Source organism: Microtus pennsylvanicus, chromosome 1 (assembly GCF_037038515.1).
Source record: "Microtus pennsylvanicus isolate mMicPen1 chromosome 1, mMicPen1.hap1, whole genome shotgun sequence".
NCBI lineage: Eukaryota > Metazoa > Chordata > Mammalia > Rodentia > Cricetidae > Microtus > Microtus pennsylvanicus.
Genome location: NC_134579.1, coordinates 351,284 through 375,695, shown reverse-complemented (window position 1 = coordinate 375,695; position 24,412 = coordinate 351,284). Strand labels below are relative to the sequence as shown.

The following is a 24,412-nucleotide window of genomic DNA, read 5'->3' as shown; positions in this document are numbered from 1 at the left end:
GGCCGCCTGGTAGCTTAAGCCCGAAATAACAACACACAAACTGTATTCATTTAAACACTGCTTGGCCCATTTCTATCTAGCCTCTTCTAGGATAATTCTCACATATTAATTTAGCCCATTTCTAATAATCTGCGTAGCCCATGAAGTGGCTTACCAGGGAGATTCTAGCCTACGTCCATCCTGGGTTGGAGCTTCATCAAGTGTGTCTGCCCAGGAGTGGGGAGCATGGCGTCTCTGAGCTTACTTCCACCCAGCATTCTGTTCTGTTTACTCCTCCCACCTACGTTTTAACCTATCAGGGCCATGCAGTTTCTTTATTGCTTAACAAATGAAATCAACAGATTGATATATGAAACTCCCACATCACTCAAGTCCAAATGGATTAAAGACCTCAAAATCAATCTGAACACACTGAACCTGATAGAAGAGAAAGTGGGAAGTACCCTACAACAGATGGGCACAGGAGATCGCTTCCTATGTATAACCCCAGCAGCACAGACATTAAGGGCAACATTGAATAAATGGGACCTACTGAAACTGAGAAGCTTCTGTAAAGCAAAGGACACTGTCACTAAGACAAAAAGGCAACCTACTGACTGGGAGAAGATCGTCACCAACCCCACAACAGACAAAGGTCTGATCTCCAAAATATATAGAGAACTCAGGAAACTAGACTTTAAAATGCTAATTAACCCAATTAAAAATGGGGCACTGAACTGAACAGAGAATTCTCAACAGAAGAAGTTCAAATGGCCAAAAGACACTTAAGGTCATGCTCAACCTCTTTAGCAATCAGGGAAATGCAAATAAAAACAACTTTGAGATATCATCTTACACCTGTCAGAATGGCTCAAATCAAAAACTCCAATGATAGCCTTTGCTGGAGAGGCTGTGGAGGAAGGGGTACCCTCATCCATTGCTGGTGGGAATGCAATCTTGTGCAACCACTTTGGAAATCAGTGTTTCTGTTTCTCAGGAAATTCGGGATCAACCTACCCCTGGATTTAGCAATACCACTCTTGGGAATATATGATAGATACCCTATCATATGACAAAAGCATTTGTTCAACTATGTTCATAGCAGCATTATTTGTTATAGCCAGAACCTGGAAACAACCTAGATGTTTTTCAATGGAAGAATGGATGAAGAAAGTCTGGAATATATACACATTAGAGTACTACTCTGCGGTAAAAAACAATGACTTCTCGAATTTTGCATGCAAATGGATGGAAATAGAAAACACTATCCTGAGTGAGGTATCCCAGACCCAAAAAGAGGAACATGGGATGTACTCACTCATAATTGGTTTCTATCCACAAATAATGGTCATTGAGTCTATAATCTGGGATCCTAAAGAAGCTAAATAAGAAGGTGAACCCAAAGAAAAACATATAGTTGTTATCCTGGGTATGGGAAGTAGACAAGATTGCCGGGCAAAAAATTGGAAACTTGGGGGTGGGGTGGGACGGGGCTAAGGGAAGATGGGGGAGAGAAAAGTAAGAAGGGGAGAATGGGGGGAACTTGGGGAAAAGGGATGATTGGGAGAAAGGAAGGTTGGTTAGAGGAGCAGGGAATCACATAACTTAATTAAGGGAGCCATCTTAGGGTTGGCAAGAGACTTGAACCCAGAGGGCCTCCCAGGTGCCCAGGGTGATGTCCCCAGTTAGCTCCTTGGGCAGCTGAGGATAGGGAACCTGAAATGACCCTATCCTATAGCAATACTGATGAATATCTTGCATATCATCATAGAACCTTCATCTGGTAATGGATGGAGATAGAGACAGAGAGCCACACTGGAGCACTAGACTGAGCCCCCAAGGTCCCAATGAGGAGCAGAAGGAGGGAGAACATGAGCAAGGAAGTCAGGACCACGAGGGCCGCACCCACCTACTGAGACAGTGATGCTGATCTATTGGGAACTCACCAAGGCCAGCTGGACTGTGACTGAAAAAGCATGGGAAAAAACCGGCCTCTTTGAACATGGCGGACAATGAGGGCTGATGAGAAGCCAAAGACAATGGCACTGGGTTTTGATCCTACTTAATGTTCTGGCTTTGTGGGAGCCTAGCCAGTATGGATGTTCACTTTCCTAGACCTGGATGGAGGGGGGAGGACCTTGGACTTTCCACAGGGCAGGGAACCCTGACTGCTCTTTGGACTGGAGAGGGAGGGGGAGAGGAGTGGGGGGAGGAGGAGAAGAGTGGGAGGAGGAGGAGGGAAATGGGAGGCTGGGAGGAGACGGGTATTTCTCTTTTTTTCTTTCAATAAAAAAAAACTGAAAAAAAAACCTTGTCATTAGATGAAAGTCATGTACCCTTTCATAGCGGGAATTTTTTTTTCTTTCAATAAAAAAACGCTAGTTTCTGATGGGGTCATATTGCTTTTTATGTCATTGAATGTGCTCTTACCTTGCTGTCTGCCCAACTCTCCCTCCAGTCTCTTTAAATCTCTTTAAAGACTTTACCCCTTTTTTTTTGAGCATTAACTTTATTTTATGACTCTCTATACATTTTTTTTTTCTTCTCCCTTCCAAGCCTATGTAGTTTCATTCAACACTATGACCCATTTATAGGTTCTTTTTTCACCTGGAGTTTTCTTTATTGCATATCTGCAATTATTTTCTGACCAGGAGCGCTTTTTGAAATGCTAAGTTTTTCTTAAATCTTAAGCTGTGCAATTATTATGATATATATGGTACTTCCTGCTCACTCAGCACAGTCACTCAGCACAGTTCAGCATGGCAGAGTTACTCCATAAACATGGGAGATCTTTTCATTTTGAGATATCTTCATCAGTTTCTTTCTCCAGAGACTTTCATTTCTTGTCATACATATCTTTCACTTGTTTGGTTAGAGTTACCTCAAAATATTTTATACAATTTGTGATTATTGTAAAGGCTATTGTTTCTCTGATTTTATTCTCAGCCCATTTATCTTTTGTATATAAGAGGGATATTGATTTTTTTTAGAGTTAATCTTGTAACTACAACATCACTGAAGGTGTTTGTCAGCTGTAGGAGTTCCCTGGTAGAATATTTTTTGGTCACTGTGAATATTATATAATGTGAAAATAGCAAATGTTTGACTTCTTTCTTTCCAATCTTCCTTTGCTGATTTATTGCTGATTTATAGCTATATTTTCGAGTAATATATTGAATAAATATAGAGAGTGAGTATTTTATCTGATATTAGTGGAATCACCTTGATTTTTCTCCATTTACATTGGCTCTTGACTTGCTGTATATTGCTTTTATTGTTTATATACACTCCTTGTACCCCTGAATTCTCCAAGACCTTTATCATTAAGGGCTATTGAATTAAGATAAAGTCTGATTCAGTATCTAATGAGATGATCATGTGTTTTTCTTCTTTCAGTTTGTTTATATAGTGGATTACATTGACAGAATTTTCTGTGTTGCATCTTTGGGATGAAGTCTTCTTCATCATTGTGGATGATTTATTTTTTGATGTGTTCTTAGGTTCAGTTTGTCAATATTTCTTGGCATCAACTTTGGTAGGAGAAGGTACTTGGTAAGAGATGGAAGATAATAGGGGAGGATGATAAAAGTAATTTGAACAAAGTACATTTTGTATTACATCTCTGGAATTATAAGAGAAAAAAATCAACTTTATTAAGGAAATGAATGCTGGTATGACATAGAGAAGCAGGAACCATCATGATCACTCGGAGAGACTGTAAACTTATGCAACAACCAGGGAAGCCAGTACACAGGCTTCTCAAATAGCTAAAAAGACATATCATGAGACCCAGCTTAGCTGAATTGAATTATTAAAGTTAAGCAAAATAAATTATTGAAATACCAAGGAAAATCAGTAGAACTAAAAATATTATATTATGGGACATAATTAAGGGAAATTGACAAATGCTACATCTTACTCCTCACTGATAAACTTATTTTTGAGATTTTTTTATTTTTGTTAATGAGGTTGAGAGAGTACCTTTACAGTCAAGAAAATAAGAGAGGAGCCACAGGACATGGGGATTTGAATGAAGTCTTGTGGGGACAGTAAAACACAAACAATAAACCATCTGCTTTAAGGTAAGTAGGAAGGAAGAATGTATCCAGAGAGAGAGAAATGGAAAAAAAGAGGGTAACAGGATGAAATATATATATATACATATATATATATATATATATGTATATATATATATATGTGTGTGTGTGTGTGTGTGTGTAATTATCATAACTATAGCTTAAAAGAAATATAGAAAATTGCATTGTGAGACAAATGGCAAGGTCAACCACTGTCAAATGAAAAAAAATGTGTATAACAGTCTGATGTCTGATGTTGGTACTTACAATAGAATATTCAAGGTTACTGCTAGTATTGTTTTATTTTTTACTGGGTTTCAATACATTATCATGTGTGTAATATGCAGTGGTTATAAAAATAAATATATTCCTATTGTTTACAATGATGTAATCACATTTCAGGAAATTTTATATAATCAATCAAGATTTGAAATAGGTTTTAGTTGAGTAAAAAGGGAAACTACTACTTTGATAGCTAGTTTACAATATTAAACGATATAGATAGCTTTGATAAAAGAAATTCAAACTGAGGTCTTTGACATGTTGGCGAATACTGATACCAGAATCTCTAGTAATTTTAAGGAAAATACCATTATCAAGTGTGGGACAATTCCCTGCGTGTTAATTGTGAAGGCCACAGAGCATCCCAAGGCAAAGTTTTTGCATTTGTCTTTTGGATGCCTAACAGAAACACATGGTAAAACTCTATTACTGAAAGCAGTTCACTCTTGACCCATAACAGTGAGGCAACATACTGGAGTCAAGTTAGAATCTCTCTCCCCGCTGAGTAGACCTAGCCCTCAGACTACCAGTAGGTGCTATTGAGGCTATAGGGGGAGATCACTCACTGATAGCCCTGGCATCTGTCGGGCACTCCTTCCCACTGATTCAGTGAGAGCACAATTCTTAAGGGCTAATCAATGGCAAACTGATTGAATTTTATACCTACTCCATGGAAAGACATGTATACCTGGTACTGTAAACATGACGAAAAGCACCTGACCATGGCAGCCACAACTCTTGTGGTTTAGGATTCACTACTTATTATCACGCTAAATGGACATGTGGTTAGACTACTTTCCAAACAGATGTATTATTAGCCATAGTTTTCACCCTTGATTATAGAAGCTTCTTATTGTGAAGGACAATGATTAACACAGAGACTCATAACAGAGCTTCAGAATGTGAGAAAATGTGACAGGAATAATTGGAGGGGGAAAACAAAAGTGTGGAAATGCCATAAATACTGTATTTATATATAAAAATTTCAAAAACCACATTTTTTTAAAAAAATGGTTAATGTGCTGAAAATAAGTAACTCTAGAGTCCCCAGTCCTGAAGGGGACAACTATTGCATTTGCTCCAAGGCCTAAGGGACATGATAGAAGTGTGAGCAGAAGAAATGTAAACGCCAGAGGAAGAAGAGGGGCTCTGTAACATTCTCTGGTACTCAAGGGCTAGGGCTACTCATCAGAGAGAGAGGTTCTAGCTTGACTCCAGCCCTTTTTCCATGTTTTGGATTAAGAGTGCAGTGTTCTTTGTGCAGCGTCCTCCACAGCTGTATGTCCACAATTGCAATGACTGTGTTAAATACAGCAGGTGTGAAAAAACATGAGATTAGGGAAGGGCTCCCTTTGACAGTAAGAAGAAAATCAGCAGGTGTATGGGAAGAGGATGAGAGGGGATGGTGGATGTTAGTTATGATCATTTGCAATGTATTTATGTATAAAAGAAAAATCAATAAATGAAAAATAGAAGTTGAATGCATACACATGGAATTTTTGTTTCGATAATATACAAACACATGTATTAGAAAAAGAAGAATGTATTAATCTTATGAAGAAAATAATTTGCAGATAACTCATGTTCTCGTTTGAGTTTGAATTCAAAAACAGTTTATTCTCTATTATCTTTTAAAGACTTCACTATTTTAACAGCAACAACAACAACAATAATAATAAGAGGCATTTTATCTATGCTTTATTGCTCTACCTAACATTATGTAAAACATTCACATTATCCCTGCAATATACAGTGCCAAATATTATGATGAAATTAAAAAGAGAGAATCTAGTGATAGAAAACACTTTAAGATTTTCAGAAAATAGTGATTATTTTCTGAGTTTTCTCAATGCACCTAAAACTTCTTTGTTTCTTAGGCTGTAAATAAACGGGTTCAGTAGAGGAATGATAACAGTGTAGAATAATGAATACAGTTTACCTTGATAATTTTCTGTGTCTGATACAGATATCACATATATGACAAAGATGGTGCCATAGAACAAAGAGACAGACACGAGGTGGGCACTGCAGGTGGAGAAGGCTTTGCTTCTGCCCTTCTTAGACTTTGTTTTCAGGATGGCAAAAAGCACATGGATATAAGAAACTATAATGCTCATAAAAGTACTCACTTCTACAAAAACAGCAAAAACGAAAAGGACCAAGGCATTAATAAATGGGTCAGTGCAAGAAATTGTATAGAGTGGTATGACATCACAAAAGAAATGATCTATTATATTGGAACTGCAAAAAGTTAACCTAAATAATAATGCTACATGAATTGAGCCAAGTAGAAGTCCAATTAGATATGACACACTTATGAACTGAACACAGAGTCTTTTGGACATTACAACTGCATAGTGCAGAGGGTTGCATATGGCTACATAGCGGTCATAGGCCATCACTACCAGTAGGAAACATTCCGCAGTCGCACTCGAACAAAAAAAATAAAATTGGGAAAAACACTCACCCAGTGATATCATGTCATTCTTATTTAAAAATTTCATAAGCATTTTTGGAGTCACAGCAGTTGAAGAACAGGCATCAGCAAAGGCTAAACTTCCAAGGAAAAGGTACATGGGAGTGTGAAGATGGGGATCCTTCAAGACAAGAAAAATTAAGCCAAGATTGCCCACCATGGTGATGACATAGATGGAAACGAACACCAGGAATAGAGGGACTTGTAGCTCTGGACGATCTGTTATTCCTTGAAGAAAAAATTCAGCTAACTGGGTCCAATTTCCTTCCATCACACCCGCTCAGACTGCTCACTGCAAGGAGGGGGGAGAGTTTTTTCAATGTAAGTAAGACCCAGTAGAATAAGATTGTATTGAGACTACTTTTGTGTGCTTCAGGCATTCCACAGTCAATAGATAGGAATGTGTCTTGTTTCTGCTTTTTAATCATGCCAGAAACAAAATATTTTCTGAACAATTTTAATATACAAACTTTCAGACCCACTTATCTGAAAGATAAATAATGAGTCCGATCACACTAATTTACCTTCTCATGCATATCTTAATCAGTTATAAAGTGTGTGACTTTGTGTGTGTGTGAGAGAGAGGTGGTATAAAGACATTAGAATGAAAAATATATAATCCTTTTTATACTAAAATGTCATATGTGATTGCTTGTTTGTTTTTGTCTTTTTGAGAAAGGGTTTATCTATGTAGCCCAGGCTGTCCTGGTACTAATATTTAGGCAAGGTTAGCCTCAAACTCAGGTCTACTTGCCTCTGTCTCCAGAGTGTTGGGATTAAAGGCACATGTCACCATTTCAGGCTTATAATAAAATGTCTTAAAGAGACATTATCTCAATTTAAAAAGTCTTTTACAGTTTCCTACAAAATACTATATTTTATTATTAATAAATAATTATTATACAAAGTTATAGTTTATATAATGTCATTATTTTGTATTATGTGCTTTGAAAATACAACTAAGAAATATCACATTTTCTCCCTTTCCTAATCTTTCTTCTTCCTGATGATATCCTTTCTACTTTCATTTTATGTATACACATATATCTTTAAAATATTATATGGTAAAAGTATGTAAATATGTTTTTGGTATTACTTATGTGCATAATCTTTTTATATTTACATACTAAATGTCAAGTAATAAGATAGCAATTTGAAATCTTATTTCTGATTTTTTGGCTCCTTATACCATCATTGCTTTCTAGTAGACCTTTTTATTTCCTTGCAACAAAATTATGGTAAAAAACACTGCATTCCTTTCAATTTCATGAGTGAGATTTTGAAAGTGAAGGCAGATTATATAACATTACAAAAGAAAAAACAGTGAAAAGAAACGCTAAATTTTTCAATAGCTATATATAATTTAAGTGCTGAAAGAAATGCAATGGGATAGAAAGAAATGGAGGGGCTGGGAAATTGGCTTAGTAGTTATGAGCAGTAGCCACTATTCCAAAAGATCCTGGTTCAGTTCCCAGCAGCATCATAGTAGCTTACAGCCATATGTAAGTCTGGATCTAGAGGATCTGACATTCTCCTCAGGCATTGAGTTCAAGGGGCACATCATGGGATCCACAGATATCCAGTAGGCAAACACTCAAAGGCACAAAACAGTAAATTCAAGTTATTTTTAAGAAGAAAATCATTCCTTCCATAAGTTGCATCTCACCATGCATTTGAATACAGAGACTAGAAAAGTCACTAGGGATGTGGGTTGTGCTGCACACACGATGGAGAACCCATGCTCAGACTACTGCAGGAAGATGTCCACAGGCAGTGCACTATGTGACCCTGCACAGATGATCATTGTGAATTCCTAAACCTCTGATGTCTGCTCTTGGGAGATGGGGTGTCCACCTTCACGGTTCGCTACAATGTAGCCAAGAAAAAAAGAAAAAAAATAGAAAATAATATGACGAATTTCAGAAACAAATTGATTAATAGTGACTATATTCATAACAGACAAGAAGAAAAAAACGAAGGTCAACATGTATCCATGAGTGCAATAAGCCGTGGGGTGAAGATTGATCCAATATAAACCAAGGAGGAGGGAAATTAAGACACCACCATCACATGGCACTTCTGTAATGATAAAATATGCAGAATCCTGCACATAATGTGTTTGTGTATACATTGGTAAACTAAAATAGGAACAGGTCAACTGTCAACAGCAGGCATGAATCTCTAAACAATAGACTGTCATGGATTGCTAAAAGACCAGACAAATAGGTGTGTTCCAATACATATTTTTTTAATTTTTTACTTTACCATTTCATTATGTATTTAACTATAAACCCCAAGCTCATATGGGTGGTCTCCTGAAAATATTTTATTCCAAGAATCATCACTACAAACCAAAAGAAAATAGAAAACTGTTGGAATATAGAGTTAAATAAAAAGCATGGTGACTATGATTAACTTTAAAAAGTAAAAATATGAGGAACTTGATTATTACATAAAAAGTTATCTAGGGACTTTGTTTCACTTAAATAGAAGACAGTATTCTGGGAAGTGTTATCTTCTCCATTCTTACTGCGAATAGATAAAAGAAATTGTTTGTAGTTTTTAAGTTTGTAAAGACATTAATAGAAGCTGGTATGTTTGAAATAAATTAAAACATCTGATCTCCAAAAATTGTAAGGTTATAATTGTTACCTGCTAAAAATTTACTAATGTAACCGATGTTGCTGTGTGGTGGAACTGTCTTTCTTCATGCTTCCAGGAGTGCTATGTGAACCAAGAACCAGGTGAGGAATCAGGCAGACACTGTCTAGTTTTTACAATCCTCTGAGTGATTTAACTTGATTTCTAGGATATTTTTAAAATAAAATTCATTATAAAGTTAACTGAAATTTTGATATATTTGTGTTTTTTTACATTTTCTTTTTCTTTTTCTCTTTTTATGACAGGGTTTCTATCTAGTTTTGGATCCTGTCATGTATCTTCACTCTGTAGACCAGGCTGGCCTCAAACTCAGAGAGATCTATCTGTATTTGTCTCACAAGTGCTGGATTGAAGGCATGTGCCATCACTTTCTGGCTATCTTAATTAAGGAAACACAATGCTAATTTTCAAAACATATGAGTCTCCACTCCACCTTTGACTTATTGTAATTCATTTAAAAGTTTACGAAATTTGGTTTGTGGTTTTACCATAGCATACTAGGTTTCTATGATGCAATACCCCTCGGTAGTTTACGAAGCTAAACCCCTTAGTGTTATTAATAAGAAGCACAGTGTAAAGTTTACCTACAAAGATTTCACAAAAACCACACAATGGAGAGCAAATCATTGGTCCACAAACAAGTACCTGTGAGGCCATAGGTATTTAGCTCTTTCAGTTGGAACTGCTTTGTGTTCTATTTGTTAGATAAATCCCCTTAAATGATATTTCCATATATATTGTTAAATATACTGGGGAAGTCTTCATATTTGATATGGACTTCATTTCACTTTTTAGAAATGAAAATAAGAAAAATTATCTCTCACCCATGGATGTAAGAAAAAAATCCTCATGTAGAATAGTTTAAGTGAGGGAAGAAGGGTATCAAGAATTGCTCTTTCTGCATCAATTTTCCTTAACGAAAACAGTTGTGAGGGAATCATATTTCTTTCTTTCTGCCTTCAATCCTGTTTTTGAGATGAACACTGAAATTCCCTAAATGCTGGTTAAAACCCCCTGTAGGATAAATGCAATCTTCTGGGCATTGTTCACTAATTAGCAGATCAAAACTAGTAACAGTATTATAGATATCCTTACATATGCTCTATTTCTTTCAAAAACTAAAGATATAGGTTAATTAATTATAAGTCAAATGAAAAGTTTGGCCCATTCATATTTTCTAAATAATGTAGCATAATAGCAATCTAAATTTACTTTTAAGCAATAAAGATGTTGCATTCAAAAATAAATATTTTTCCTTTTATTTTACATACCAACCACAGTTTACCCTCCCTACTCTCTTCCTCTTCCTACCCTCACCTCCTTACTCCATCCATTCCTCCTCTGTTCAGAAATGGCAGGTTTCAATGGAAATCAACAAAGCATGACATATGAAGTTGAGGCAATATCAAGTTCTACAGCCTTCACAAACTGGGCAATGGATTTCAATATGGGGAATAGATTTCTAAAAGTTGGCTCATGTGCCAGGGACAGGTCTTACTCCCATTGCTAGCCCTCCCAAAGACAATTACACAACTGTAATTCATATGCAGAGGGTCTAGGTTGATCCCATGAAGTGACCCTAGCTGTCGATCCAGACTCCATGAACTTTCTTTACCTTAGTTCAGTTGTCTTTGTGGGTTTCCCCATTATGTTCTTGAATCCCTTTCCTCATAAATCTCTTTTTCCTCCTTTCGACTTGAATTGTGAAGCTCAGTCCAGTACTTAACTATGGGTATCTGCATTTGCTTCCATCAATTACAGCCTGAAGGGCCTCTGATGACAATTATGGCAGGTAGACCCCAATCTGATTACAAGAGAAGTCCAGTTCAAGATCCCTATCCACTAATGCTAGGAGTTTTAGCTGGGGTCATCAATGTGGATTCCTGGGAGATCCCTGGCACTGGGTTAACCCTAAAATGCCTCCTTCTCGAAGCATACTTCTTTTAGTACTCTCCCCTCTGTCCTTCCCAGAACATGACCAATGGATATCTCCTTTCCATTCCCCCATTCCTTTCTCTCCACAACCATCCTCCCACTCCTGGTTTACCCAGGAAATCTCTTTTATTTTCCCTTCAATAGGATACATGTGAATCTCTTAAGAGTCCTTCTTATTACCCAGGAGATCTCTTCTATTTCTTCTTCTCAAGAATACATGTTAATTTCTTAGGGTCCTTCTTGTTACCTAACTTCTCTGTGGATGTGGATTGTAGCCTGGTCATTCTTTGCATTATATCTATATTCACTTATGAGTGAGTAAATACCATGTTTGTCTTTCTGGGTCTGGTTTATCTCACACAAGGTGACTTTATCTAGTTCCATCCATTTTCTTGCAAATTACATGATGTCATTGTTTTTGTTGCTAGTAACACTCCATTGTGTAAATGTAACACTATGGTGCCACACACCTTTAATCCCAGCACTTGAGAGGCAGAGGAAGGTGGTTCTCTGTGAATTCCAGGAGAACCTGGTCTGCAAACTAAATTCCAGGACAGACAAAGATATACAGAGAAACCCTGTCTCAAAAAAAGTAGACTTAAACTAAAGCCACAAAAAGATGGAAAATACACAGAGAATCTGGATACTATATGTTATTTTGTTGTCTTTGAATTGTTTGATGGCTGAGGAAGTAGCAACAGCTGCTAAAAGACATTTGATTATAAATATTGCTAGATTAATCCAACCAATATATTTTAGAAATTGCCTTGACATTAAAATTTAAGTCAAAAGATATGTTACTTTGCAGAAGAGGTTTTTACTTTTTTTCCACAGGAAATGAGAGGCTGTGGATTCATTCTGGGTTAAAAATTTCAGGTTTGATTAAGGAAGACCCTCCTGAAGAAATCTCCAATAGGAACAGATGGCCCAGATGATCCAACATTTCAAAGGACATCTGTTGGAGTTTCCTCTGACTTCTACATGGAGAATAACCTCAAGATTACTGGCTGTGAAGATCAAGCCTTACAGAATATTTCATTCAGGACTTGACCATAACTCTAAATCTTCTTTAGGGTCCCTATAAGATTATCAGCACCCCAATCAGCAGGAAGTAGCCTAGAAAACTATGCCCACATCTCCCAAAATGGATTATCAATGTTTGTCTTTGTTTAGTGTACTGAGTACAAGTTGTTATGGATAATGGTCAGGAAAAAAGCTAAACAAAGGAGATTAGATTCAGAGTTTTTGTTTTTAAAAACAAAGTGGGAAGTTCTGTGCAACAATGGTATTGTAGACTATAAAGATTTATCTATCACTTTTACTGGTTTAATAAAATGCTGATTGGCTAGTAGTCAAGCAGAAAGTATAGGTGGGGTGACCAGAACAGGAGAATTCTGGGAAGAGGAAAGGCTCAGTCTGCAGTCGTCACTCAGAAACAGAGGAAGCAAGATGAGAATACCTTACTGATAAAAGGTACCAAGTCTCTGAGTTATGGGTTAATGTAAAATGTAAGAGTTAGTTAATAAGAAGCCTGAGATAACAGGTCAAATAGTTTATAATTAATGTGGACATTTGTGTGTTTCTTTGGAACTGAATGGCTGTGGGACCAGGCAGGACAGAAATCTCAATCAACATGACACATTTTGTTTATTTATTCCACAGTTGAGGGGAATCTAGGTTGTTTCCAGTTTCTGGATACTGTGAATAATGCTGCTATGAGCAGAATTGAGCAAGTGTCCTTGAGGTATGATTAAGCATTCTTTGGGTATATATCTAATATTGGTATAGTTCGGTCTTGAGGTAGATTGATTGCCAGTTTTCTGAGAAACCATCATACTGATTTCCAAAGTGGTCGTAGAAGTTTAAATTTATACCAACAGTTGAGGAGTGTTCTCCTTACTCCGTATCTTCTCCAACATAGGCTGCCATTGGTGTTTTTGATCTTAGCCATTCTTACATGTGTAAGATGGTATCTCAGATTCATTTTCTTTGCATTTCCCTGATATTTAAGGATGGTGAGTAATTCTTTAAGTTTCTAGGCCATCTGAGGTTCTTCTGTTGAGAATTCGCTGTTTAAACCTGTACCCAATTTTTTAATTTTTACTATATTTCAGCTTTTTTCTTGTTTTTATTGAGCTATAAATTTTGTCTGCTCTGCTCCCTTCATCTCTTCTCCCCTTCTTTTCATTTCAATGACCCTCACAATCTCAATTTCCTCAAAAGATATCATCTTTTTTGGCTTCCTATGTAGTTCCAGTATGTTTCTCTTCAGACTCTCTTTGTTGTCTAGATTCTCTGGTTGCGAATTATAGGCTGGTTTTCCAATGTTTTATGTATAAAAGCTACTTAGGAATGCATACATATTATATTTTAATGGGAGCCTTAAAGGGTTTTGCCTTTAAGACTCCTTTACAGGGTTCAATTAGGGATCCACAAACAACTAATCATTCCACACCAGGGAATGATTTCTTGGAGAAGAACATGGGAAACTGTCTGGGCCCTCTTATTAGTGGTGGGGAAGGCTTCAATCCACCCAGACATTGTTTCCACCAAAACCAGGAGATATTTAACTCTTCTTACCATGTATATATGAATAAAATCCAACTGCTAGTCAGTTCCTGGAAGGGAGCCCCTGGCCTGGTGGGTGGGAAAAGGGAAATTATGGTATTTGGTTTTGGGATCTGACTTTTGACAGATTTTACAAGAGGCAGTGATATTTTTCAGAATTCTAAGTCCTCAGGGGTGGGTTGGAGGTGAGCCTTAACAAAATGAAATAGAGCCTTGCTATTAGGATGAAAGAGCAGATGTAGTTAGGACAGAATTTGCTGGGTGTCAGTGGGTGTCTGCGATAAGGTGGACTGTATTGTATGAATCCCCTAAGATGATTGAGGTAGGTTTGGGCTCTGAAATGCTGCTGTTCTAGCCTCTTGATCAGCTCAGTTATTTCCCTTGGAAATATGGAGCTGTCAATCTGATGAGACTGACAGCGAACAATTCCAATAGCCTTGGGGAAACAGGTGGCTTTTAACAGGTCCACAATGTAACCTGAGTTAGTTATGGATTCTCCTTTTGTCATAAGAAGTCCACACTCCTTTCAGATAGCTGTGTGGAACAGGAGGATATGAAAAGCATATTTGGAGTCTTATAAACATTTAAAGATTTTCCCTTTGCTAACTGAAAGGCACAAGAAGAGTTTATTGCTGAGATGATCAAGAGAGAAACTTTAAAGTATAAGCTATTACTGCACAGAGTTAACCAAGAGAGTGAACTAGGAAAGAAGACCAAGAGAACAGGCTAAGAGAGACCCCACTGGCCCCCTGAGACACAGACATTGACAGTACAGAGTAGACCAAGAACAATTTCCAAATACCCAGGCAGCCACTGCAAAGATTGGACCAAGACACAAAGGCACTGCTAGCATCAGTTGAAGGAAGAGATGGGTACACAACCAATGCAATAACACATTCAACAACCTAAAAAGCAACATGGTAGCGCCAGAACCCAGTGGTCACACAACAGGAAGACTTGATCATCCTAACCTAGAAGAAGTAGAGAAAAACAATTTTATATTTTATGAATATGATGGAGACATTTAAAGAAGAAATAAAACACTTCCTTAAAGAAATGGAAGAAAACATAAACAAAAATCTAAGAAATTAATGAATATCTCAAAGAAAGCCAAGAAAATCAAGAAAAAGCAATCAAATAGGTGAAGTCTTCAAAGTCTTGAAGACTGAAAGAGAGGAAATAAAGAAAACACAAACTGAGGAAATTTTGAATATGGAAAATCTAAGTAAATGAACAAGAACTACAGATGCAAGTGTAACTAACAGAATAGAAGAGATAGGAGAAAGAATCTCAGGTGTTAGAGATACTATAGAGGAGACAGATTCATTGGTCAAAGAAAACATTATATCCAAGAAATTCTTAACACAAAGCATCTGGGAAATCTGGGACACCATGAAAAGACCAAACCTAAGAATAACAGGAATAGAAGAAGGAGAAGAACCTCAGCTCAAAGGCACAGAAAATATATTCAACAAAATCATAGAAGAAAACTTCCCAACCTAAAGAAGGATATGCCTATGAAAGTACAAGAAGCTTACAGAACATCAAATATTTAATAAAAAAAACCCCAAAAACAAAATAAAAAACCCCTGCCACCATCATATAATAATCATAATACAAAACATACAAAATAAAGAAAGAATATTAATAACTGCAAAGGAAAGAGGTCAAGTAACATATGAAGGCAGACCTATCAGAATTACACACAACTTCTCAATGGAAATCATGAAAGCCAGAAGGTTCTATGAAGATGTGCTGCAGACATTAAGAGACCGCAGATACAAGCCCAGACTACTACACTCATACTCATCAAAGCTTTCAATAACAATAGATGGAGAAAACAAGATATTCCATGATAAAACCAGATTCAAACAATTCCTATCCACAAACTCAGCCATACAAAGAGTACTAGAATGAAAAATCTTGCCCAAGGAAGCTAACTGCACCCACCAAAACACAGGAAACAGATAACTCCCACCAGCAAAAATTAAAGAAGGGAATCACACAACCAGTAACACAGAAAAAAATACAGAAATTTGTTGTTGGAGGGGTTTCTGTCCTGCCTGGTTCCTGTCCTCCCACCAGGTCCCACAGCCATTTAGCCCCAAAGAAATCACACAGAGGACTATATTAATGATCAACTGATTGTCCCATTAGCCCTGGTTTCTTATTAACGCTTATAACTTATATTAACCCATTATTCTTTATTTTATATTTTATTTTTTATTGAGAAAAGGAAAAAAAAGTTTCCCCCTCCTCCCAGCCTCCCATTTCCCTCCCCCTCCTCCCACCCTTCACCCCCTCCCCTCACTCCTCTCCCTCTCACTCTCCAGACCAAAGAGCAGTCAGGGTTCCCTGCCCTGTGGAAAGTCCAAGGTCCTCCTCCCTCCGTCCATGTCTAGAAAGGTGAACATTCAAACTGGCTAGGCTCCCACACAGCCAGAACATGAAGTAGGATCAAAACCCCGTGCCATTGTCCTTGGCTTCTCATCAGCCCTCATTGTTCGCCATGTTCAGAGAGTCCGGTTTTATCCCATGCTTTTTCAGTCATAGTCCAGCTGGGCTTGGTGAGCTCCCAATAGATCAGCCCCGCTGTCTCAGTGGGTGGGTGCATCCCTCGTGGTCCTGACTTCCTTGCTCATCTTCTCCCTCCTTCTGCTTCTCACTGGGACCTTGGGAGCTCAGTCCACTGCTCCAGTGTGGGTCTCTGTCTCTATCTCCATCCACCACCAGATGAAGGTTCTATAGTGATATGCAAGATATTCGTCAGTATTGCTATAGGATAGGGTCGTTTCAGGTTCCCTATACTCAGCTGCCCAAGGAACTAACTGGGGACATAGCCTTGGGCTCCTGGGAGCCACTCTAAGTTCAAGTCTCTTGCCAACCCTAAGGTGGCTCCCTTACCTAAGAATTGTGCTTCCGTGCTCCCCTATCCAGCCTTCCTTTATCCCAATCATCCTGTTTCCCCAAGTTCCCCCCATCCTCCCCTTCTCACTTTTCTCTTCCCATCTCCCCTTACCCCTATTCCACCCCACCCCAAGATCCCACTTTTCTCCCTGGCAATTTTGTCTACTTCCCATAGGCAAGAGGATAACTATATGTTGTTCCTTGGGTTCACCTTCTTACTTAGCTTCTTTAGGTTCACCAATTGTAGACTCCGTGACCCTTATTTATGGCTAGAAACCAATTATGAGTGAGTACATCCCATGTTCATCTCTTTGGGTCTGGGTTACCTCACTCAGTATAGTGTTTTCAATTTCCATCCATTTGCATACAAAATTCGAGAAGTCATTGTTTTTTTACCGCAGAGTAGTACTCTAATGTGTATATATTCCATACTTTCTTCATCCATTCTTCCATTGAAGGACATCTAGGTTGTTTCCAGGTTCTGGATATTACAAATAATACTGCTATGAACATAGTTGAACAAATGCTTTTGTCATATGATCCGGCATCTCTTGGGTATATTCCCAAGAGTGGTATTGCTGAATCAAGGGGTAGGTTGATCCCGAATATCCTGAGAAACCGAAACACTGATTTCCAAAGTGGTTGCACAAGAATGCATTCCCACCAGCAATGGATGAGGGTACCCCTTCCTCCACAGCCTCGCCAGCAAAGGCTATCATTGGTGTTTTTGATTTTAGCTATTCTGACAGGTGTAACATGATATCTCCAAGTTGTTTTGATTTGCATTTCCCTGATCACTAAGGAGGTTGAGCATGACCTTAAGTGTCTTTTGCCCATTTGAACTTCTTCTGTTGAGAATTCTCTGTTCAGTTCAGTGCCACATTTTTTAATTGGGTTAATTAACATTTTAAAGTCTAGTTTCCTGATTTCTCTATACATTTTGGAGATCAGACCTTTGTCTGTTGCGGGGTTGGTGAAGATCTTCTCCCAGTCAGTGGGTTGCCTTTTTGTCTTAGTGACAAGTGTCCTTTGCTTTACAGAAGCTTCTCAGTTTCAGTAGGTCCCATTTATTCAATGTTTCCCTTAATGTCTGTGCTGCTGGGGTTATACATAGGAAGCGATCTCCTGTGCCCATGTGTTGTAGGGTACTTCCCACTTTCTCTTCTATCAGGTTCAGTGTGTTAGGACTGATATTGAGGTCTTTAACCCATTTGGACTTGAGTTTTGTGCACGGTGATAGATATGGGTCTATTTTCATTCTTCTACAGGTTGACATCCAGTTGTGCCAGCACCATTTATTGAAGATGCTTTCTTTCTTCCACTGTATACTTTTAGCTCCTTTACCGAAAATGAGGTGATCATAGGTTTATGGGTTAACATTCGGGTCTTCTATACGATTCCATTGGTCGACTTCTCTGTTTTTATGCCAGTACCACATTGTTTTCATCACTGTAGCTCTGTAATAGAGTTTGAAGTCAGGGATGGTAATGCCTCCAGAAGATCCTTTATTCTATAGGATTGTTTTGGCTATCCTGGTTGTTTTGTTTTTCCATATAAAGTTGATTATTGTCCTCTCAAGGTCTGTGAAGAATTTTGATGGGACCTTGATGGGGATTGCATTGAATCTATAAATTGCCTTTGGTAGAATTTTCATTTTTACTATGTTAATCCTCCCGATCCAAGAGCAGGGGAGGTCCTTCCATTTTCTGGTATCCTCCTCAATTTCTTTCTTCAATGCCTTAAAGTTCTTGTCAAATAGATCTTTCGCTCCCTTGGTTAGAGTTACCCCAAGATATTTTATGCTGTTTGTGGCTATCGTGAAAGGTGAAGCTTCTCTGAAATCCCTCTCTGCTTCCATATCCTTTGTGTATAAGAGGGAGACTGATTTTTTGGAGCAGACAGATTGTATGTATATATATATATATATAAATATTTAATGTAGAAATAGACTTATAGAACCACCGTTCCCGTGGAGACCAGGAAAGCAGAAGCAGTGGCTGGGAGCATGCTCGCCAAATTTATAGGCAAACATTAGCCTGAGGCGAACACGCCACCTTATGGGTGGGACTTATCCCTACATCTCCCCTTTTTGTCTAAATAAGACAGAAGTAAACCAAATACAAGTATATACAATAATAACAAATAATAAATATAAAAAACAATATTGAGAACAAAAGTTTTGCTAAACATTTTATCTCAAGGAGTCTAAATAATGTAGAGAGTAACTACAATTATTTAGTCTTCAACTCCGTCAAAGATCCGAGAAGGGAATAAATATTACTTAAGAAACAAGATATATCCAAAATGTGCATCAATTGACACAGACAATTGACTACCTGGGCAATCACCCAAAGTCTCGTTTGCAATGTTGAGTCAACCAACTTTGGATAAGGCCTAACATAACTGACATACCATTATTGAAGGCAAGGAACTTTTTAAAACTATCTTACCCTGTCTTGGCAGGATATGACAGTCCTGTTTTATCCATTGATGCATGCTCTGTATCTCTGTCAGTGGTTGAGGTATGGGCATTTCTTTGCCCATAGGCCAGTTCTGCCAAATAGAAAGGCTCCAGGTGGAGTGTCTTTGGTGCTCAACATTCTCTCGGGAATAGAGCGGTGTTGCCAGGAGCAATTGTGTCTCACTATCACGAAACTGTGAGTTAGATTAAAGGCCATTTTCTACAGCTCTTTGAAGAGGTTGAAGATTATCTATCTATACTGAGTATAATCTCTATATATCTAGAAAACCTGATTAGTCTAATTATAAATGACAAACTTAGATGACTATTTATCTATATAATTCTCAATATATATCTAACTTAAAGACTAAGACAATAAACAATTGCGTAACAAATGAGGATAATGACCTCCAAATATAAACACTGTACAAATATACATTGCAATATGGTAAATATATATCAATACTCAAACATTATATAAGTATCTTAATCAGAGGTAGAAATGTACGCTGCAATATGGTAAATATATACAATATATATTTATCAATATAATATATGTCAATACATAAAAATGTTTTAAACAGAGATAGAAACATGCATGCATACGATAGTCAATATAATTTAACTTTGTATCAATATAGAAGAATCGATACCAATATATTTGTCTAAAAGCAGTAACTCACAATTGTAAATCTATTATCCCATCATTCCCTCTTTTTTTTTCCAAAATGATCCCTGAGCTTATCAAATTCCTCCCCCAACCTCCCAACCCCTAAATGATGTCCCTAAACCCAGGGGCAAACTTTACTGGGAGAAGGGACGTCGTCCTCTAGAATTACTTCCAGCTGTCATGGGGGCGACGTTCTTTCTGGGGGATCCTGTGAGAGTAAAATGATGGATAAATTTCAAGATCAATGTCTTTTAAAATTGCAAATAGTCTCTGAGTATTTTGTGGAGGTCTGGCCAGAATGTTGTACAAGATGTGCACCATTTCAGCTAACCAAGTAGGGATCGTCTTGTGCAGCTGGTATCCAAAACAGGTCTTGTAGTAGCGCTATCAGTATCATGACGTCATATCAACCAGGTAGAGTTGTTGTTGTGGGGCCCTATCTTCTTCCTGGAAACTTCAAATGTCACTTCAGGAAAAACTCATTGTTCATTGTGAAAAACTTAAACATTAATCATATAGACATATATAGACATACATAAATATATTCAATGAAAGGCATGATAGATATATTCAATGAAAAGTATGATAGATATGAAGAAAAGCAAAGATGTTTTCTAAACTCATATTTCTGTCCCATATCATGGCTCTTGACATGAGACAGAAACTCCAGAAACTCTGGGTTTTTCTCTTACTAACAGGCTTGGAATTGGAGAGGGACTGAGCCAGAGTCCAACTTCAAAACCAGCTCTACATATTTATAAAGAAATGTTTAATAAGACATATATATATATATATATACATATAAATTAATACTTACAAAATGTGTCCATCCATCAGTAATTAAATATTCAGGGTCCCTTAATTTCTTTGAAGATGAGTATTTTCCTGTGGAGATAAGAAAAGAACCCTGCCTCCAACGTATCTGTATTTCTTACCATCAGTATGCTCGCCATCCTTATGAAATAATTGTCATTTATCTTTTCCAAGTGGCTTCTCTTCTTCAAACCGAACCTTTATTAATTTTGACGGTATCCACAATTTTTCCTCACCTGTGGAGATAAGAGCAAAACCCCTTCCCCAACGTAGCACATCTCCTGGCTTCCTTTGTGAGGTCAGCACATCCTTGAAATAAACTGGTTGATCTAGTTCAATAGACTTTTCCATTATCCAATGTCTTTCTGCAGCCGTTGTTCCCTTCTCATTATCGTTGAGAAAATTCAAGGTTAACAAAGCATTATGTAACCTATTTCTGGGGATGTTTTCCACCCCTTTCTGTTTGTTCAACATATCCTTTATAGTTCAATTTGATCTTTCTATGACTGCTTGACCTGTAGGATTGTATGGTATACCTGTAACATGCTTGATATTGTAATAATCAAAAAACTGTTTCATTTTCCTAGAGACATAAGCAGGACCATTATCCGTCTTTATTTGTGTAGGTATACCTATGATAGCCATGACTTCTAATAAATGAGTGATTACTGAATCAGCTTTTTCTGAACTTAAAGGAGTTGCCCACTGAAAGCCTGAATAAGTGTCAATGGTGTGATGAACATATTTTAATTTGCCAAATTTTGCAAAGTGGAACACATCCATCTGCCAGATTTCATTCCTTTGGGTGCCCTTTGGATTAGCCCCTGCAGGCAGTGGCATTTGGTTATAGAAAGAGCAAGTAGGGCATTTCTTTACAATCTACTTAGCTTGTTGCCATGTAATTTCTTCAAGCCTTTGCTATTAACATGATGATTTTTATGAAATTCAGAGGCTTGTAGCATACTACCAATCAATAATTGATCAATTTCTGCATTACCTTGTGCTAGAGGACCTGGCAGACCCGTATGGGATTGGATGTGTGTTATGTACATAGGGCAAAGCCTGTTCCTGATCAAATCTTGAACCTGGAGAAACAATGAGGTTAGTTCAGTATCATCAGGTATAAATTCAGCAGTTTCAATATATAAAATAACTCTTTCTGCGTATTGTGAATCAGTAACTATATTAATAGGTTCTTTAAAATCCCTTAGCACCATAAGAATGGCATATAATTCCGCCTTTTGGACAGAACTATATGGACTTTGTTCCACCTTACCCAAGTCTTCTGATTTGTAACTTGCCTTCCCTGATTTATTGGCATCAGTATAGAATGTACAGGCTCCAGTTATTGGAGCATCACGGACGATTCGAGGAAGAATCCAAGAAGTTCTCTTTATGAAGTTAAGCCTCTTGCTTTTTGGATAGTTGTTATTAATGTCTCCCAAAAATTAGCACAAGCTCTTTGTCATGGTTCATTATCTTCCCATAATTTCTTTAGTTCATCAGCAGTGAAAGGCACTATAATTTCTGCTGGGTCTATGCCTACTAGTTGACGAAGTCTCAGCTTGCCTTTTATAATTAACTCAGAGACTTTTTCCACATAAGTTTTCAGTTTCTTACTTGGTTTATGTGGTAAAAAGATCCATTCCAAAATAATATCATCTCTCTGCATTAAAATTCCTGTAGGAGAAATTTTTGATGGTAGTAAGATGAGAATACTATCGAGCTCTGGATTCACCCTGTCCACATGTGCTTGTTGTAATTTTTCCTCAATCATTGTCAGTTCCTTTTCTGCTCAGCTCTTAATTCTCTGGGACTGGTTAAATCTTTATCACCATCCAAGGTTTTGTTCAAATGAATTATTAGATCAGGTGTTATTTCAATAGCTGGTCATAGACTGGAAATGTCTCCTAATGTAGTAATATGGGCGGCGGGGCTGCGTCCCCAACACCCCAGCCACCTGCTCGGCTAGCTTTTGCCCCGAAATAATTACACAGACACTGTATTCATTTAGTCACTGCTTGGCCCTTTAGCTCTGTCCTTTACTGGCTAATTCTGATATACCGATCAACCCATCTCTAATAATCTGTGAGCACCGGTCTTACCGGGAAGATTCTAGGTCGGAGCTTCATCGCGTGTGTCTGCCTGGGAGTGGGGCATGGCGTCTCTCTGCAGAGGCGTCTGCTCCCGAGAGGAGAGCTGTCGAGTCTGCGCTCACTTCCTCTTCCTCCCAGCGTTTTGTTCTGTCTACTCCTCCCACCTATCTTCTAACCAATGAAATGGGCCAAGGACCTTCCTCCATCATCCTAACAGTCTTTAAAACTCATTAAGAGTCCGTAGGCGATCTCTCCTAATTTGTGCTTTTTGTGTTTTAATATTTTGCAAACCTATCTTATAACCTAAATGATTAACAGAATCTCCCTTCTGAATCTTTTCAGGAGTGATTTGCAATCCCCATTTAGTTAAAAGTATCTTTATTTCTTCAAACACTCTGTTCAAGGTATCCATGTTTGAATCGGATAACAAAATGTCGTCCATGTAATGGTATACTATAGATTTGGGAAATTTCTTGCGTATTATTTGCAATGGTTGGTTCACAAAATATTGGCACAGGGAGAGGCTATTTAACATACCCTGGTTGAGGACGGTCCAGTGGTACCTCCTCGAAGGTTGAGAATTGTTATAAGTAGGCACTGTGAAGGCAAAGTTTTCTCTATCTTCTTTTTGCAAAGGTATAGTGAAAAAACAATCCTTTAAATCAATAACTATGAGAGGTCATCCTTTTGATAATAAAGAGGGCAAAGAAATTCCAGATTGCAGAGGGCCCATGGGTTGAATAACCTTGTTGATGGTCCTGAGATCTGTCACCATTCTCCATTTCCCTGATTTTTTCTTAACCACAAATACAGGAGAATTCCAAGGGCTGGTAGATTCTTCTATATGTCCAGCATCTAATTGTTCTTGTACCAGCTGTTCTAAAGCCTGTAACTTTTCCTCAGCTCAAGGCCATTGCTTTGTCCGTATTGGTTTCTCAGTCAACCCTTTTAGAGGCAAGGCTGTTGGTATCTCTGAAGGGACATCAATTACTTGTTCTTGTACAGCCCGAATAACTGGTTTTCTCCATTTGTAATATCTTTTAATATTATTCTCAGAAATATAGGCTCTAGAAGTAGCAGGAATGTTAATTTTGGTATTCCATTGTTGTAATAGGTCACGATCCCATAAATTCATTGCAATATTGGCTACATATGGCCTTAATTTTCCTATTTGTCCCTCTGGCCCTATACATTCAACCCATCTCGTGCTCTGCCTTACTCGAGATAGGGTTCCAATTCCCAGGAGCTGAACATTTACATTCTGAAGAGGCCAATATGGATGCCAAGATTCTGGGGTAATGATACTTACATCAGCACCTGTGTCCAGCAGGCCAGTAATAAAAATGCCATTTACACACACTCTCAGTTCAAGTCTTTGATCATTTATAGAAGTTTGCCAAAACACATGTAACTTATCTTTCTGATCATTATTGCTTGTAAAAGTAGGCATGGGGCTTCCTAATTGTCCTGATGAGGCACGTTCTCTGC

General features: G+C 37.8%; 1 protein-coding gene across 1 annotated transcript; it reads right to left on the bottom strand.

Annotated features, from left to right (window-relative positions):
- Positions 1-6,166: 6,166 nt before the first annotated feature.
- LOC142838131 (olfactory receptor 5AC1-like) lies at positions 6,167-7,084 on the bottom strand. The gene has a single exon (XM_075953464.1). It carries the CDS (start codon positions 7,082-7,084, stop codon positions 6,167-6,169), a length of 918 nt encoding a protein of 305 aa, XP_075809579.1.
- Between the last annotated feature and the right edge of the window lie 17,328 nt (positions 7,085-24,412).